This window comes from Antechinus flavipes, chromosome 3, assembly GCF_016432865.1.
Source record: "Antechinus flavipes isolate AdamAnt ecotype Samford, QLD, Australia chromosome 3, AdamAnt_v2, whole genome shotgun sequence".
Taxonomy (NCBI): Eukaryota; Metazoa; Chordata; class Mammalia; order Dasyuromorphia; family Dasyuridae; genus Antechinus; species Antechinus flavipes.
Window position 1 is genome coordinate 590,130,141 of NC_067400.1, and position 16,058 is coordinate 590,146,198.

Genomic DNA, 16,058 nt, shown 5'->3' on the forward strand with positions numbered 1-16,058 from the left:
TGCCATCAGAACAATGACCTAACAGTCACACTGACTTATTTTTAAGCTTGAAAGTCACTGTCTTTCCAGAGCTCACTGTATTTTAGTGGATTACATATGAAGGGGGAAAAAAGGGTCACCCTGCCAAGCTAAAATATCCCCAAATGTCTAGCAATTCTGATAGGTTTCTAGCTCCTGCTGAATTAAAACACAACACACAATTTAACAACAAAAACATTGACATATTTTTGTTCACATGGAAGAGTAGAAAAAAGGTAAAAGCACAAAAATATTAGGAATAATCTTATGTTGAAAACAAAACAAAAATTAAGGATTTTGGCAGATGCCCTTCTGGGCTAGAATTTCATCGAGTATTCTTTAAATACCTGTGTAACTGCAGGCATATATGATATTTATTAAAAATCAGGCACAAAGACTTGGAAAAGTCCCTCCCCTGATCCCCAGAATTTACTGAGCCACTTACAACTTCCATCATCACGAGTGTTTTCTTTTTTTAAGATTTAGAATGTCCCTTGTGCCCCCAAGGAATGGTTTTGTGACAAAGTTAATTTCTGCCATTCTCAAAACAGAAAACTGTCTTCAAATAAAAAAGCTTTTGGGAAAAAGGTCTGACACCTTTAATCACTCTCCCTTTCCCAAAAGCCTTCACTCTGAAACTAGCTTATGACCACTATTTTTATTCATTAATCATAAAGCAGAGAGCATACAAAGTACTGTTGATTTGCACTAATTACAATATAAACGACCTACTTCCAATTAGGGGGTTCATGAAAAGCCTGTAAACAGTTCCTTATTGCATCTTAAATCTTTGGTGTGGGGATAGGTATAGGGGTTTATAATCTAAAATATTCTATCATGATTCAATGGCAGTCTGACAACCCTACTGTTCTTTCTGCCACCTGCTTAATGTGATTTATAACCTCCCTGCTAAAACCTCTTTAAAAAAGAGGCATGGAGAAGGGGTAAAGGAATGAAACAAGAATGTTTCTCAAGACCCCCAAATTATAATTAAAAATGCTCCTGAGAAAATAAATTCTTCTATATTCAATGGACTTGGGTTTGGATGGAAGCAGAAGGTCTTAAAAAATATACACACGGAGCCATGTGACTTTAGAATTTGCAAACTGGATGCAAGGCCTCTGTTTTCAATTACAATCAAAGATCCTGATTTGTCATGTTCATAAATCTTAAACAGTCAATTCCCTCTTCTAGGAGTAGAAGGACTAAGATGAGAGCTCCCAAAGGGAGTACACAGTGGGGCCCACAGGACAGTAAGATCCCAGGGGCTGGTCTTCAATACAAAGGCCACAAGAAAGGTATTCTCATGCTCTACACTTGCTCTGACTCCATGCTTCCAAAACCAAGAGGGCCAACTTTAAATGGGAGCCTTCTGGAGGAAAAAGATGGAAAATGCACATTTCCCAAGGCCACTCAGAGAGTCAGAAATGCCCATTTCACACTTGGATTTTAGCGAAGAACACAGCTAGAAGTCATCAGTTCTGTCCCCTCTAAAGATCAAGACAAATCAGTGCAAGGATATCACTTTGTGCCTCACTCAGTTCACACAGAGCTCGTAATCACATAGTAATATCTCCGAGTAAAGTGTGAGCTCAGAGGGCAAGTGCTTTAGAATTAGGGTTCACTTGAACTTCTAGCAAATCCATCCTTTGGGACCCCCGGGGTCTCGGCTACTGCACCTCCTCACAGTTTACAGATCAGCACATTCACTGTAGACAGAATTTTAGGGCTGTTGGTTTTTTCCTTGATTAAAAAAAGGAATTTGGGTAGCACCAAGTTCCACTTTAAAATGAAACTCCACTCCATCAAGTGTTATTTTTTGCAATTTGTGCAGCAGCTCATCATGCATGAATGACTCCATTTTGAACCCACTCTCCCATGCCCATAAAAACGCCAGGACCCGTGCCCAGGATTACAGTGACTCTAGCACAGCTACCCTAGGCTCCTTTCTTCATTTCCCTGGAGTATCAATGGACGACAATGCCAAGAGTGTTGGATTAAATGTCTAAAGTAATTTCCCCTATAGTTTCTACCTTGACATTCTGCTTCTTCACAACATTCTCGACTTTGCCTTCATCCAAATATGGAATGGGCAACCACCAGGATAGTGAGCCAGGATGCTTTCAACCTGACAGGTGGTGGGATTTCTAATAGTTTCTGCTTTTCAAAATAGTCAACTTCCCTCTAAAATGGTACACTTTATATAAATCCATCAGTTTTATTCCAGAATGCATCATTGAGAATAAAAAGCTCGTGTGCACACACTGCCAATACATTAAAAAGGCCCAAATCTTAAACAAGTGTGATAGACAACTTCATTAGACAAGAGATCATAAATTACTTTGGCCAAAAATAAAAATCTTAAAAAAAAATCTGGCTCAACATTCTGCTTGCAGGTTTCTACGTACATCGTATACATATACATCTATATCTCAATCTTTTTCAAAGGAATAGGGACTAGCCAAGTCCACCTGTTCCATAGTTATGTAGGAACGATGATATTCTTTGCCAGCAAAATGAGAAGAGCGAGATCTACGTCTCCACCAACACGTTGCAAAGCCCCAAGAGCTTCTCGCAGAGAAAAACCCGCCTGAAGAATCCGGTCCACATCTGCAGCAGGGAAAAGGTGACTTGGGAGAGGCGAGGGAGATGATGCTGGAGGACTGACCAGCTGTTCAAGTCTGTGAAGAGGCCTCGTGGCTTCAGGACAGACAGCACTTTCCCTGGCGCCAGGCATTCCTGTCATTGGGTTCTGAGGGTCCTGAAAGAGGACTGGAAGGAAATCGGACGGCAAGGCCTCAGTATGCTGAGAAGTCTCAGGGATGGTTCTCTCCTCGCCTGCTAGGTATCTGGATGAAATTTCTGTTCCTACAGAGTTTAACTGACCCAAGGTTTCCACAGACATTCCTGTGAAAGAAAAGCTTTCGCTCCTTGATTCCTGTGATTTCTGGACGTCCCCGGGTGCAGCTGTTATGCTTTCATCCACATTTCCACTGACCCCACTCTGCCCTCCTGTACATGAAGATACCTGCGTCAATCTCTCAGCCTTCTCGGGTCCCAATCTCACTGGGCAGGAGGGATCTCGAGGCTCCGGCTCCTGCAGGACCACAGGGGGATGCTGACTCTGGGGTAGCTGCTCAGATTTCTCCTGACTCTCAGTTCGTTCTTCAGCTGCTGTTTGCTTGGGATGGATTACTTCTTCAGATGTGAGATTTCCTGGAGATTCTTGACAACTAATGACTAAAAGTTGGTGAAGTTCCTTCAAAGCAGCTGTTACAGATAAAGCAGATTCCTCTGTAGGGGCCGCAGGGTCCGTGGAGACCAGCCCATCACCAGATAGACTTAACGAAGAGCAATTTTCCCTTAATAAATATGACAACTGACTCTCTGTTTCTGACATTTCAACATTACTCTCTGGGGGCTGCAAATCACTAGCTGACACGGGATTACTCACGATTACAGAAGAGGAGTTAGGCTTTGAAGCCTTAGCTTCCACCCAAAGATTATCAAAAGTGAGATCGGAAACCTCAGCATCCTCAGTGCCGGCGCTGTGCCCACTTCCCAAGCTGTGGACAGCTACCACGGACTGCTCCGCCACATCTATTTCCATGATTGTTTCAGTAAATGAGCTGCCAAATGGTGCCGAGGAGGGAGCAGAGTCTTCTGCCTGTGGATGGCCCAGCGTCGCTTGCTCAGCTCCACTATTCTCAGTTTGCGAATCTCTAGATCTTTGCTGGATGGGAGGAAGACTGGGCTGTAATTCAGTGCCAAGCCTGGTGCTCCATGGTAATTGTGGGCTGCTTAGCTCACGCTGTAGTTCGGCCTTAGACCGTTCACCCACTGGCTGTGGGGGCTGTTGGGAGCTAGGCTCCTGGTAAGGTGAACACGAATCATTCTTATCTAGATATGTTTGTGTACGGGGCATCCGGGTGGCTAAAGCAGACAAATCCTCTTTCTGTTGTGTATCAGGACACCCTTTGATGCTACAGGTGCTTTCTGTAGCAGGAGATTTCAGATCATCTACTATGATTGTTTCTTTTGATGAATTCCAAAGAGTAGGAGCTGACTTCGGAAAGCCCGGAGGCTGGTTGTTCATGGTACAGTCGGATGAGGCCTGGGCAGGAGGGTCCAGGAAAGGAGGACATTCTTTCTTATCTGAGGTTACCGGGGGGTCAGCTTTCAGATCCACGATCTCTCGTGAGCTGGGCTTGTAGGAGCAGATGGAAGCAGGAGCAGAGACAGAGCGATCAAGACTTATGGGGTGACTGATCTTAGAGCTGAGTCCTAAGGAATGGGCTGCACTGTCAGATCCACCGCAGGTTGGTAATGATGATGTTCCCAGTGAGGTAGTTTCTTTATCACTTTTCTCTACATGGGAAGAAAGGGAGGAGGAGCTTATGAGCACATATTAAAGAAAAATTAATTAAACCTCACAATGTAGATTAGGTGTAAATGTGTGCTTCTTAAAATACATTCAGTTGCATCTAATATGATGTAGTCAAGTTCTCACAAATGTTCAAATAATGATTAATGCCCAGTGCTGAGGTGATCCCCCCACTCAGCTGTGCAGCCAGGGGTGCTAAGAAGCCAAGATGAGATCTGGACAGGCTGAGGTGGGAAGGATGGGAAAACTATGCTATCATTCTTCTGGGGACATGCTTGGTGCAGTGGATCAGGCCAACCTTGGAGTTAGGAAGCTCTGAATTAAAATTTTACCATCAATACTTGCTCTCTGAACCTTGGCCAACTACTTCATCCTTCTGTCTCAGTTTCCTTAACCTCAAAATGGGGTTAACCACCACATCTACCTCCTAGTTGAGAGGCTCAAATGAGATTATGTAAATAGCTTTGCAAAGTGCTCCACATAAATGTAAGCTATCATTAACAATCCTACTAATCCTGGCCCCTAGAATACCCTATGGCAGGAATGAGGAGTCAGTTTTAGAGGAAATATAAAGATGAGATAGATAAAACTTATTTCTACAAAATCACATAACTTTAAAAGTATCTTAGCAATCACTTTATAGAGTAAAATGTAATACAATGGGAGGCATCAAGCCTGGGAAACCAGCATCAAACAGACCAGTATTTATCAGTATTTATTAGGGGTCTACTTCTTGCTGGGCACAAGGGGTACAGAGGTCAAAGGAGAAGGTGCCCCTGCTTTCAGGGAGCTGATAATCTGCCAGTGGATACATATACAAAATAAATGAAAGATGTCTTCTGGGGGCACAGGGAGCTGGGGGTGGACAGGGGACAGCAGGATGTTGAAGTAGTACTTTTGAAGGAAGCTAGGAATACACAAGTGATTGAAGAACACATTCTGGATATGGGATCAAAAAGCCCACATCACCAAAAGCAATGGCTGGAATCCATAAAGGAGCAGGAAAGATAATGTGAAACAATGGACTTCAAAATGCTCAAAAGAGAAGTATGGGAGCTTCTAAACTTAATTAAATAAGGAAGTAGATTGATGAGACATGTGTCTCTGGAAAATCTGGAACTATGAAACTGTTTGGGAGGCTCCTGAATTATGTGAGCAATTGTATAAGAGGAGGAAATATAGAAGAGAGCTGTCTTAGGGTAGAAATGACAAGAGTGGGATTTCTGTGTGAATAGGAAAGGTGATGGTGAGTATGACTTCCAAGGGTGTTTCAGAAGTTAGGAACCTAGGAAGTATAATTGTGCTCTCAACAAGAATCAGCAAGTCAAGAAGTAAGGCCTTTTTTTGAAAAATAAATGAGTTCTGTTTTGCACAGACTGAGTTGGAAATATCCAATAGGCAACTGGTAAAGTTGGGCTTAAGAGAAAGGGATGGAATTCTAGACAGAGATTGTAGGAACTACTGAAGCCCACAAGACAGAGCAGGGAGTAGGGAACTAGGTTAAGTCCTGCCTGTCTCTCTCTCTCTAAATATACATAAAATGGGCTGTGTGCACAAAGCACCAACATCTAAACTCTTGCAGATCAAACACTGTAGATGATTTTGCCAATTTCCATTGTTTCCAAAAACTCTCTCAGAGGGCAGCTAGGTGGCGCAGTGGATAGAGCACCAGCCCTGAAGTCAGGAGGACCTGAGTTCAAATCTGGTCTCAGACACTGTCTAGCTGTGTGACCCTGGGCAAGTCACTTAACCCCAATTGCCTCAGCAAAAAAAAAAAAAAAAAAAAAAAAAAAACCTCTCTCAGAACTGGGCAAAAAAAAAAAAAAATCATACAAAAACCCGAGCAATTAAATAAAGATTTGGGACAAAAGAGATAATGTCCCAAACATATGTGTGTGTGTTCAGATTTAAGATTTTTCATATCCTGATTGCTGACAAGTGGGAGTCTTCACAGTAAGCTTAAACTTGGCTCGCCAATATACAGCCCATGTCTCTAAATAGCTTTGGTCCCACTTTTCCAACTGGATTTCCTTCTCTTAAGTCACACCCATTTTATCAGGGATTCAGTTGCAAATTGGCTCCCTGCACTAGCTTAAAAGTTGTCTACTTATATGGTCCTGAGGCCAGTCATGAGAGCTCACACACCAGCCAACCTATTAAAGGAAGCTCAGTGGCTTGGTTAAGGTAAGGCTCAGCCTTTGGTAAAGTGTCTCAAGCCCTTGATACAGAGGCTTAATGTGCTATTTAGGGTTCACGAGTGAAAGGGAACAAAATACCACAAGTTTGACTTTAATGCCTCAAGATATCTCTAATGAGACCTTATGGTTAAGACCTTATAACTTGGGAGGAAGGAAAGGGCAATGGTTCGGACCAATAATGGCCCCTTGGCTCTATAGTAAAAAGCTCAGCCGGAAACCTAAGGTTACCCTGGCCCTCGGCCTCATTGCCTACAACCCAGAGGTGATGAGGTGATCTCTTATACTTCTACAAGACCCAGCCCTGTACTAGAGGACCACAGAAGGGAGGAGGAGGAGGAGGAGAGTGGGGTATCAACAATCGAATCATGACTGTTTTTAACTGGACAGTGGCAAGGGAAAGAAAGCACCACGTATCTAAACAATCAGCCAGCAAAACAACTCTGTGAGACCTTGAATGGGCACTCGCAAGATAGTTTCTTTCCCAGTTCTGCCAGTAGCTCCCATGTCAGGACAAGGAAAGAATAGCATCTTTTCCAAAGGTTCTCCATGGCCAGCTGGGATCCCAGTCAGTGCTGGGAGAAGCTGGGGCCGCTGTCCTGGGCCGTTGATACCACTGACTCTGTGGCCCGGATGGGAGGACTGGGATCCAAGATGAAAATAACTCCTGCCTGGTGTCCTCAAAGGAGTTATTCTGTGAGGAGGGATCGAACCACGTGCCTTTGGCTCTCAGAGGAAAGAGACAGAGTGAATCCCAAGGAGAATGTTAACACTAGTAATGGTTTTTTACACTGGTTTAATATCACTTAATCATCACTGTTAGTGGTTAAATTTTTAATTAATGTGGTCATTTCTCTGGGCGGTTTCCACAAAAGACAATTATAAAACCATGAACTTGTACACATACATATATATGCTTCTCTATATATGTATGTGTGTATGTACACAACTCATGTATTCCAGCATACATATGCTGCGTGCAGGCTAGTGTAATTAAACAGGGGAACATGGTGAATTAAGAAGCTTGGATATCACACCTGCAGGACACAAGGTAAGATCCCCGACATTACTCAGACCAATCACATGAAGACGGTATTGAAGGCTTAAAGTGATGGCTATAAATACCTGGTCTGAGGCCCATTCCAGCTGCAGTACACACACATTACATGCATCAAGGCTTCTGACGCTCTGTTTGAATTAGGAAACAGACAAGCAAACGTGGGTTAACAACTCAAACCACACAGCATGCAAGGTTACAGTTGCCACACCTGCCATGGTTGGAGCCAGGGAGGGGGAGGGATAGAGCGGGACAGGCAGGGGTCCTGATCACCCAAGAGCTCTGCTGGATGGTCCCGCCACATGGTGGCTGTTCAGACAGCCTGTCTGTCGGTCTGTCAGTCTCTGTCACACACACACACACACACACACACACACACACACACACACACACAGTCAGGTCTGCTGCCTTGGGGACAGATGGTGATTAGATGAAACAAAGTCTGTGTGGGTAGTAAAAGGGAACAACCACGTGCAGTGTTCACTTTTCTCCCTTTCCCTTCACCCTATGTCTGGCTCATAAAAGAAAGCTAACCAGATCTGAATCAGGTCCCATTCTCACTAATGCCCAGATTCTGCTCCTAGTATCGGAGCTCAGACCCAGGCTGAGAGATCAAGGCCAAGATTCCCTGCCAGACCACGAGCCCGGCCCCCACAAAACCTCTGCTTTTAAGCCTCAGAACTCTTCAGTCCGGTTTTCCTGCTGACAACAGAAGTCAGTAAACCTAAGAAAGGAGATACTGAGGCACTGGGCAAAGCAGAGAGGAAGCATTTACGTTTAAGGTTTAATTAAGCTAGCTACAATTTCCTAACAGAAGATAAAAGAGTAAATGCTATGTTTTTCCTTCTTTATAAATTACCATTCTGTTTGCTCAGCCCAAAGGAAATGACTTAAGGTTCTTGCCCCTACTTCTCTTCAACCATTTCCCTTCACCATGTAACAGAAATGGGTCACTAGAATGCACTGGAAGATTACGGACCCACCATAATCATCAACTGCTGTGCCCAAAGCCAAATCTCCAGGGCTGCAGGAGGAAGGTTTAGAGGGAAGGAAGAGTTTGTACAAACTCACTTATGTTTAAATTCTTACGGTAGGACCGAGAGCCACAATTTCGCTATTTCCTCTTTGGCAGTGCCTATTCCAAATACTTCCCATTCCCAGCCCCCAAGTTCCTACTTCTCTGCCTAAGACAGCATGACAGAAGTAGAGCCACAATGGCTAATTCTACTCCTCCTATTCCAAAAGGAACCTGGTCAGTTATGACCAGGAACCAGTAACAAACTGGAGGACAATCTAGAATTACTTCTCTACTAAAGTTTTCTTTTAATAAATAGGTGTCCCCTTACCATCTGTGGCCATGTCAATATGACCTCTAATCCTAAATAACAGAGCTTTGTGGGTGATATTAGCCATGGGGATATATAACTAAATTCAAACTTTTATTTTGCTCTGAAAATCTTGGCTAAGTGATTAGTCTCTGGACTTACTCAGGTTACACACATAAAACCCAAAAAAGAATATGAGGTAGTATGGTTTTTGATTCTGTATATTACCGTTCAAAAATGGGATCTCACCAAAAGCACAAGCAACCCTGAATTTTCAGTCACATTCCTTATTATTTCTGATTCTGACAGCATGTTCAGAGGAAAAATATGGGGACAAAGGAAGGGCATTTCTTCACAGACAGAGAGCTACTCTTTTCACTTAGTCCAACTTCCTGTCAAAAGGGGGGCAGGAGAGAAAGGAGAAGAGGAATGATTATCATCATCCCAGTTTGCATCTGCTCAATAAGAAATGAGGCAGGTGTTTGCAAGACACATCACTGTTATAAAAGGGAGCCTTTTTCTGAATTACAAGGGCTTCTTTGATGAAAAGCCCAAGAAATATGAGATACCTAGTAAAAGATTCATGAGCAAAGAACTCAATAGGCATCACCCATAGCAACAAATTTCTTCTTGGTCTAACAACCATTTTGCTTTCCTTCACTGTATTAAGAAATGGGAGTGGGCTGTGAGAGAAAGCCTTCTGGAATGTCTCCTGAAGAAGCTGCCAAGCAGACTAAGAAAGGGGGCTAGATTCTAAGGCCTACCCTTTCCTGGCTTGTCCCTCCACCACCAAAATAGGAAATTCAGCCAGCTCAAATACCTGCATCCTCGACGGATTTTTGAAGCGCTTCTGCTAGTTCCTGATCTGCGATCTCCTCTGGCCGAATGTCATCTCGCCCTGAACCGTACGCTAACCTTGCACATTCGGGGAGCTCTCCCTCTGGAAGGAAGGTGGTTTGCGTGCCTGTGGTGCCAATCACTAGTACATTTTTCTTGAGGTCAATGGAACACTGAGAGAGATGAAATCAAAACCCAAATGAGGAGGATTCTGCTCTTCAATGCATAGGCTGGAGCTGATTTTGATTAAGCGCAACAGATTAAATGTCTTCAGAAAAACTCAGCTCTTCAAATGAAGAGATGTACTTGAATGGAAATTACCATTTGCCAAGAGCAATACTTAGAGGAGCAAAAGAAAGTCAAGTTAATCATTCTGGCTAAAAGGGCGAAATCTTTCATCATTTAAGATTCTGCTTATTAATTGAGAGTTTTCAGGTAGTGGGAGTTAACAGTAATAAAATTAAAATCAAAGACAAATTTGCAAAACATTACTACTTAAATATAAAACAGCATCTCCTGCTCTGTATCTGCTATGCTTGGAATCCAAGAGATGGCAAGCAGCCACAGAAACCCACAGTCTGTTTCTAATCATCCTGGAGAATAAAGGGGAGGCAGCCTGGTCTAGCAGCTAAGAGACTCAGCTTTGGGGACCGGAGTTCAAGTGCTACCTATAACTAACACACACACACACACACACACACACACACGCACGCACACACACACACATACAACATCTACATTTAGTGTAGGGCAAATTGCTGAACCTCTCAATACCCTCAGAAAGGGCATCTCTCAGCTGAGAAGTTTAAGAGCAGCTGCTGTTTCAAAATAGAGAGTTCTCTTCCTGGGAGTTCCTTTTATCCAGTGAATCAGAAGTCCATCTCAAGCATTTAAAAACAAATAAATGCTTGAACAAGTCTCTGCTTTGACTACAGGTATCAGCACATATATGAGTAGGTCTGTGTCCACCACATAAAGGCAGTGCCCCCAAACTCACCCATCATTGACTTTTGCTGAAAAGTGCTGGTTACCAGACTGTAAGCTCCTAGCGGGGAGGGACTAATGCTATTACCCTGACATGCACAAGTGGTATCAATAAAACCTTGTTGGGCATCAGCAAAAGCAGAGCACCTTGGGTTTACAATGATGAGCCCTTAAGTGCACTGAAGCATCCTCTGATCCAGCAAATGTATTAGTGTAACTATGGACAATCCCTTAATCTGAAGGAAAGTATGACTGCCTTTTTTTTTTTTTTTTTTAAATCTATGAAAAGCTAGAAAATAGCCTTCTTCTACTTCTAGAACAAGCACCTTGCATAAGCTCCCTATAGACAAATTCCAGAATTGGTTTTTTTTTTTAGTAAAAATCTACAACTTGTTTGGAAAGGATACCATGTCTACTGATTATCCTACTGTGCTCTAACCCATCTCCCCAACAGACTAGGAAGTCTAGCAGGTCACCAGTAAGCTGGCAGCTGAGATGCCCACAAACACAAAGACAGAGCTTTTTTTCTTTCCAGTGATGCTCTTAATATTGGCAGGCCAGGGAGGGCAAAAGTAGGGAGAATTTTCTGATTGGAGTCCAGCTCTCAGTCTCTCCAATTTAAATATCCAATCAAGGCACAGATTCAAAGAAACATTTAGTATATGGACAAATGTTGGTCCATCTCCCATCTCCTTCGTATACACCAGATTCCAAAAGAAGAGTTGTTACCTGATGTCGCTTGAGCATGTCCAGTCCCAGAAGCATGTCCATGGGCTGTTCCTCAAGTATAGAAAAGGAACATGGCAGGAAATCCCCTTCAATCTGAACTTGAGCTAAAGAACAGAGAGAAAGAAAAGCAGGTATTGCTATGAGTTTTGTGAAGGTTCAGGGCATTTTTTGGGAAAAGGATTGCTAGAAATATGGCCCAGCAATATCCTTCAACAGATTCTGCAATCAACAAGTTAAAATGACAAAAGGCCATGATCATGGTCAGTGAATATAGCCAAATCTCTTGGAATCAATGAGCACTTTTTGTTTCTTGGTTTAAAAACTAGTCTGGGCTCCAGCTCAAGAGATTCCTAGGGGTAAAGCAAGTGAAGGGTATGTTTATGTTTAAGGTGGAGCAATGTTATTTAGAACAGATGCAAAACTTGTGGGGAAAACTGAGAAGAAACCCGTTTCTTTGACATGAACTATTTTCTTCTCACTTATGGCTTTTAAAAAAGTGATACAGTAAGATGACAATGTCATCCAAAGAACAAAGAAAGCCTTCTGAATCTTCAGCCCCCTCTTCTCTGGCCTGCTCCCAACAACACGTCTCCTGGCAAACACAAGCCAGTTCTACTGCCACAGTTTGCTTTTGGAATTCTATACTTGTCAAATGGAATGGGCTAAATACTTGCAAATTACAAGCCTCGTTCTGGAATTTCTGGATTATACAAAAATGGAACATGACCCGTAATCTCTTCCCTCCTCTGGGACAGCAATGTTCCCAAAGGCAATTCATCTGTTATCAATCTTTTCACTTGGTATGTTTACTTAGTTTTCTGGCTTAAGATTTTGGTAATTTTATACATAGATCAAATATCAGTTATTATTCACTAAAATGAAGAAAATAGTTAAGATTTCTGGTTTTTGTTTGTTTTTAAATACGTAGTTTTGACTATTTAGATGACAGAGGCTGGTCATATAGAAAATAGAGACAATTTAAAAGAAGTCTTTGGCTTCTAGAAAGTAATGGACAAAATGACTTATTTGCATCCACAAGAAACTTTCCATGTCTATAAACATATTTCCAGGAGGCATATTTTATCACTGTCAACTTGCCCACGAGAAGAAAGACCAAGGGGGATATGTAATTTTTTAGCTCTTCCTTTTTAATCACCTTTAAATTTACTATACAGAAAGAATCTTGGAGTCATGTTTCTCGGGTCTCTAGAAAAATCAACTAATTGTCTCTGGAGCTTCTGTTTACACCTGCCCTCAGGTCTTTGACACAGCTTCTAACATAGCAAAGAATTTCTCTCAAAGCTATTTTTTTTTTTAGAAATGCAGAACACAAATTGCAAGGGATAATGTTGTGTAAAAATTATCCTGGCATGGATTCTGTCAATACAAAGTTATTATTAAATAAAATTAAATTTAAAAAAAAAAAAAGAAAAAAGAAATGCAGAACACAAGATCTCATTACTGGATAGAAAGGCCCTGATTATTAGAGATGCAGCATCTCTCTAACCTAAATGATTTCTCAACAAAAATTCTTTAACAAGTGGTCACACAACCTCTGCTTGGAGATCTCCAGCAGCAAGAAGAATATACTTCTTCCTGTGTGTGAGCAGATGGTGAAAATCAATGAGTTTACCAACAGGCTAATGGATGGGATCTCCATGGACAGGAAGGAGAATTTCTTTCTTTTCCATTGATTGACATTGATGTGTCAACACCAGTAAAATTATTCATACATCTATTAGTGAAGTTATGAAAACAACACTCCCTTCCTCAAGTATAGGGTAATTACAATAGATTCTATTTAGCTGAATTAGACGATGCATCTCACTACCATAAGGGGAACAAACCCACACTAAGCTTCTGAGACTTTACTTACCAAGATGCACTCTGCCAATAATCTTCTGCGTGCCGACACCTTTGGCAATCCCAGCCCACCGGCGATCTACAAGTCTCATTATATTACACCTTTCTGCGCAAGCTTGGCTCATGATGGTCATCTGAGCTCCTGTGAAGAAAAGATATCAGCACCATAGAATAATTTAACAATCTTTAACCCATCAATTTACTCCACAGTGTGTCCATGATGAAGGATTCACAATTAACTAGAATGGAACACAAAGCAAGACACATTCAGACACAAATCCAAGATTTTTCTCCTTTGTTAACAAACAAGAGGGAACTAACAAAGTTGCTTCTGCTAAGCAGGCCATCAATCAAGCATTGATGGAGATAACTCTCTCTTCTGTATTGGAATTAGGATATACTGTGTGTGCTCCAAAACCAAGCTGGACATGCTGTGCTGTTTCCTTCAGTACAAAATGTAAGCTCCTTAAGGTCAAGGCAATTTGGATTTTGAATTTTTAACACCTTGCGTGTTTTAAATGTTTAATAAATATTTTGTGGAATGAGTGCTTTCTTGTAGCACAGGCCTGGTTTGTTTCTCATGTATTTCTGAAACCACCACAAGAAAGCAAAAACTGACAGCAGGACATAAAAATACATATGGGTTTCAGCAACCATGACACAGGTGAAGAGAATGACAAGCATATTCAAGTCATGACCCAAAGTTCCCGATGACAATATTGTTAAATTCTGAGCTGCTAGCATCTAATAACATCAAAACGTTTTACTAAGCACTGTCACTCCTATTTTGGACCTGTGGAACCTGAATTCAGAGTTTACCGATTTGCCTTGTAGACACTTAACAAGTGGATAGGAGGGCTCAGAATTGATCCCCCAGTCCCAATTCCCATATTAGCACCAACAGATCGTTTCAATTAAAAGATGAGGGCACTCGGGCCAAGTTCTACTCCTAGACACGTGGGCTCTGATGAGGGTATCTATGCTTTCAACTTAACTCTGACCTCCTATATTGATGAAAAGTTTCCTATTCTGACTTTTCTTCTAATCTCTAGTTTCATATTTCCAAGTTAAGCTAAGACATTTCCATTTTGTTAGCTTCAAGGTAACTTCAAAACTCAACTTGCCCACAACGAAGTTTCTGATCTCAGCCCTGATTATGACTCCCCCACCTCCTCCAAGAATACCTTCACTCATCTGGTCACTCTGAGTCAAACCTTGGCATCAGTTCCTAAACCCAAGGGATTCTCTTGGCATTTCTTTTCTCCATTTCTTCCTTCTCCCAAGTTCTTCCATTACAAAGAATTCAGGAACTTATACCTGAATTGCTCTAACTGCTAGTAGTCTTGCTGTGACATGAAGACGCTAGCTCAGCTGTTTTCAGGTTTAACAACATACCCTATTCTGCAACTTGTCTTCAAAAACCCTTCAAAGATTCTCTAATAACAATAGGGTGATCTGAAGTGTAGGATCAAGCCTCAGTTCCTAAGCCTGGGTTTCAAGGTCATTCTCTCTAGACCTATCTCCGCAATCTGATCATACACTATTCCCATACACAAACATGTCAGCTTGCTCCAGACCATAATATGAACATGCCCAAACTACATTCCTTTAGCAGGCTTAAGGAACAGTGGTGCCCAAAATACAAAGTACCCCAGCATCCCAGGACTTCCTGAATGTTGCCAATCACCCAGAACCTTCTCACGGTTATATCTGGTCAGGAAAGAGATGACAGAATGCTGTATCACCTGAATCCACAAAGGCTTTCACAGGATGTCCATTCACTTTGCAGTTAATATAAAGCATCACTACTTGGCCAAAGCTCTCGGGAGCTTCTTCCATAGCTATTGTCATGTTTTCCTCAATGTTCTGTTGCCTATAACAAATCAAAATCAGGTACCAAGAGCATTATTTCCACTAACAGAAATCTAGGCGTTTTAAATAAAACAGTTAAAAAATAGATTTGCCCATTCTTCCTGCCCCCAAGTGCAGGCTAGTTATAAGCAGCTGAGTCATGGCTTTAGAAAGGAACACTTTTATCCAGTGGCTGCTTAAGAAAGTTGAAATTCGTGCTGTTCACAGAGAGCTCTTCATAATCTGAAGATAAAATGTCATTTACATAAGAGGCCATGTCTTATTTCTTTTGTAGAAACTGATGTTGCAGACTACAGTAGGAGGTAGGTTGATTTTTGCAGTAAGGTGGCCTGAAAAGTATCTAGGACTAATATCTGGGGTCGAAGTTAATGGCTACTCCAAAGACCGTAATTCCAACAAAAGAAAGATCATGCAGCCTTTGGAACTTCATCTGACATATTAATTGAGCTCAGCCTAGTGTTGCTTGGTGATTTGCTTATGATCACATGCTTTTGAGGGCCTTTGGGGGGAAACTAGAAGTCGGGTTGTCTTCAGCTTTCCAAACCAGTACTTCTCCACCGTACTTAGCCTCCAAGTTGCACAGTGGCCAGAAGAAGCTCCAAAACATCGACCAAATACTAAGAATAGAAAAGACCAAGTTGGCATCTTGGAGTCTTGCAAAGGGGAAAGCAACTCAGCCATTACCACTGTAATCTTCACACCTGAATGCTTCAAGTAGCTGTAGTTAATGAAATCATGAACTGTTCTAGTCACAGCCACAATGCTTGGGAAATACTGCAGAAAAGCATTCCAAT

General features: G+C 42.0%; 1 protein-coding gene across 2 annotated transcripts in view; it reads right to left on the reverse strand.

Annotated features, from left to right (window-relative positions):
- Window positions 1-483: 483 nt before the first annotated feature.
- The window catches only part of LOC127555824 (protein DDI1 homolog 2), a 31,083-nt gene continuing 15,508 nt past the window's right edge, over window positions 484-16,058 (reverse strand). The window contains exons 5-10 of one of the 2 annotated variants that reach the window (XM_051988468.1): window positions 15,138-15,265; window positions 13,406-13,534; window positions 11,530-11,633; window positions 9,800-9,989; window positions 7,723-7,785; window positions 4,289-4,386 (exon numbers count right to left, since the gene is read on the reverse strand). In XM_051988468.1, coding sequence (XP_051844428.1) covers window positions 7,769-7,785; window positions 9,800-9,989; window positions 11,530-11,633; window positions 13,406-13,534; window positions 15,138-15,265 — 568 coding nt within the window. In that variant the 3' untranslated portion in view covers window positions 4,289-4,386; window positions 7,723-7,768. Of the gene's footprint in view, window positions 4,387-7,722; window positions 7,786-9,799; window positions 9,990-11,529; window positions 11,634-13,405; window positions 13,535-15,137; window positions 15,266-16,058 lie in introns of both variants that reach the window. The other variant, XM_051988467.1, reaches the window with a different exon arrangement.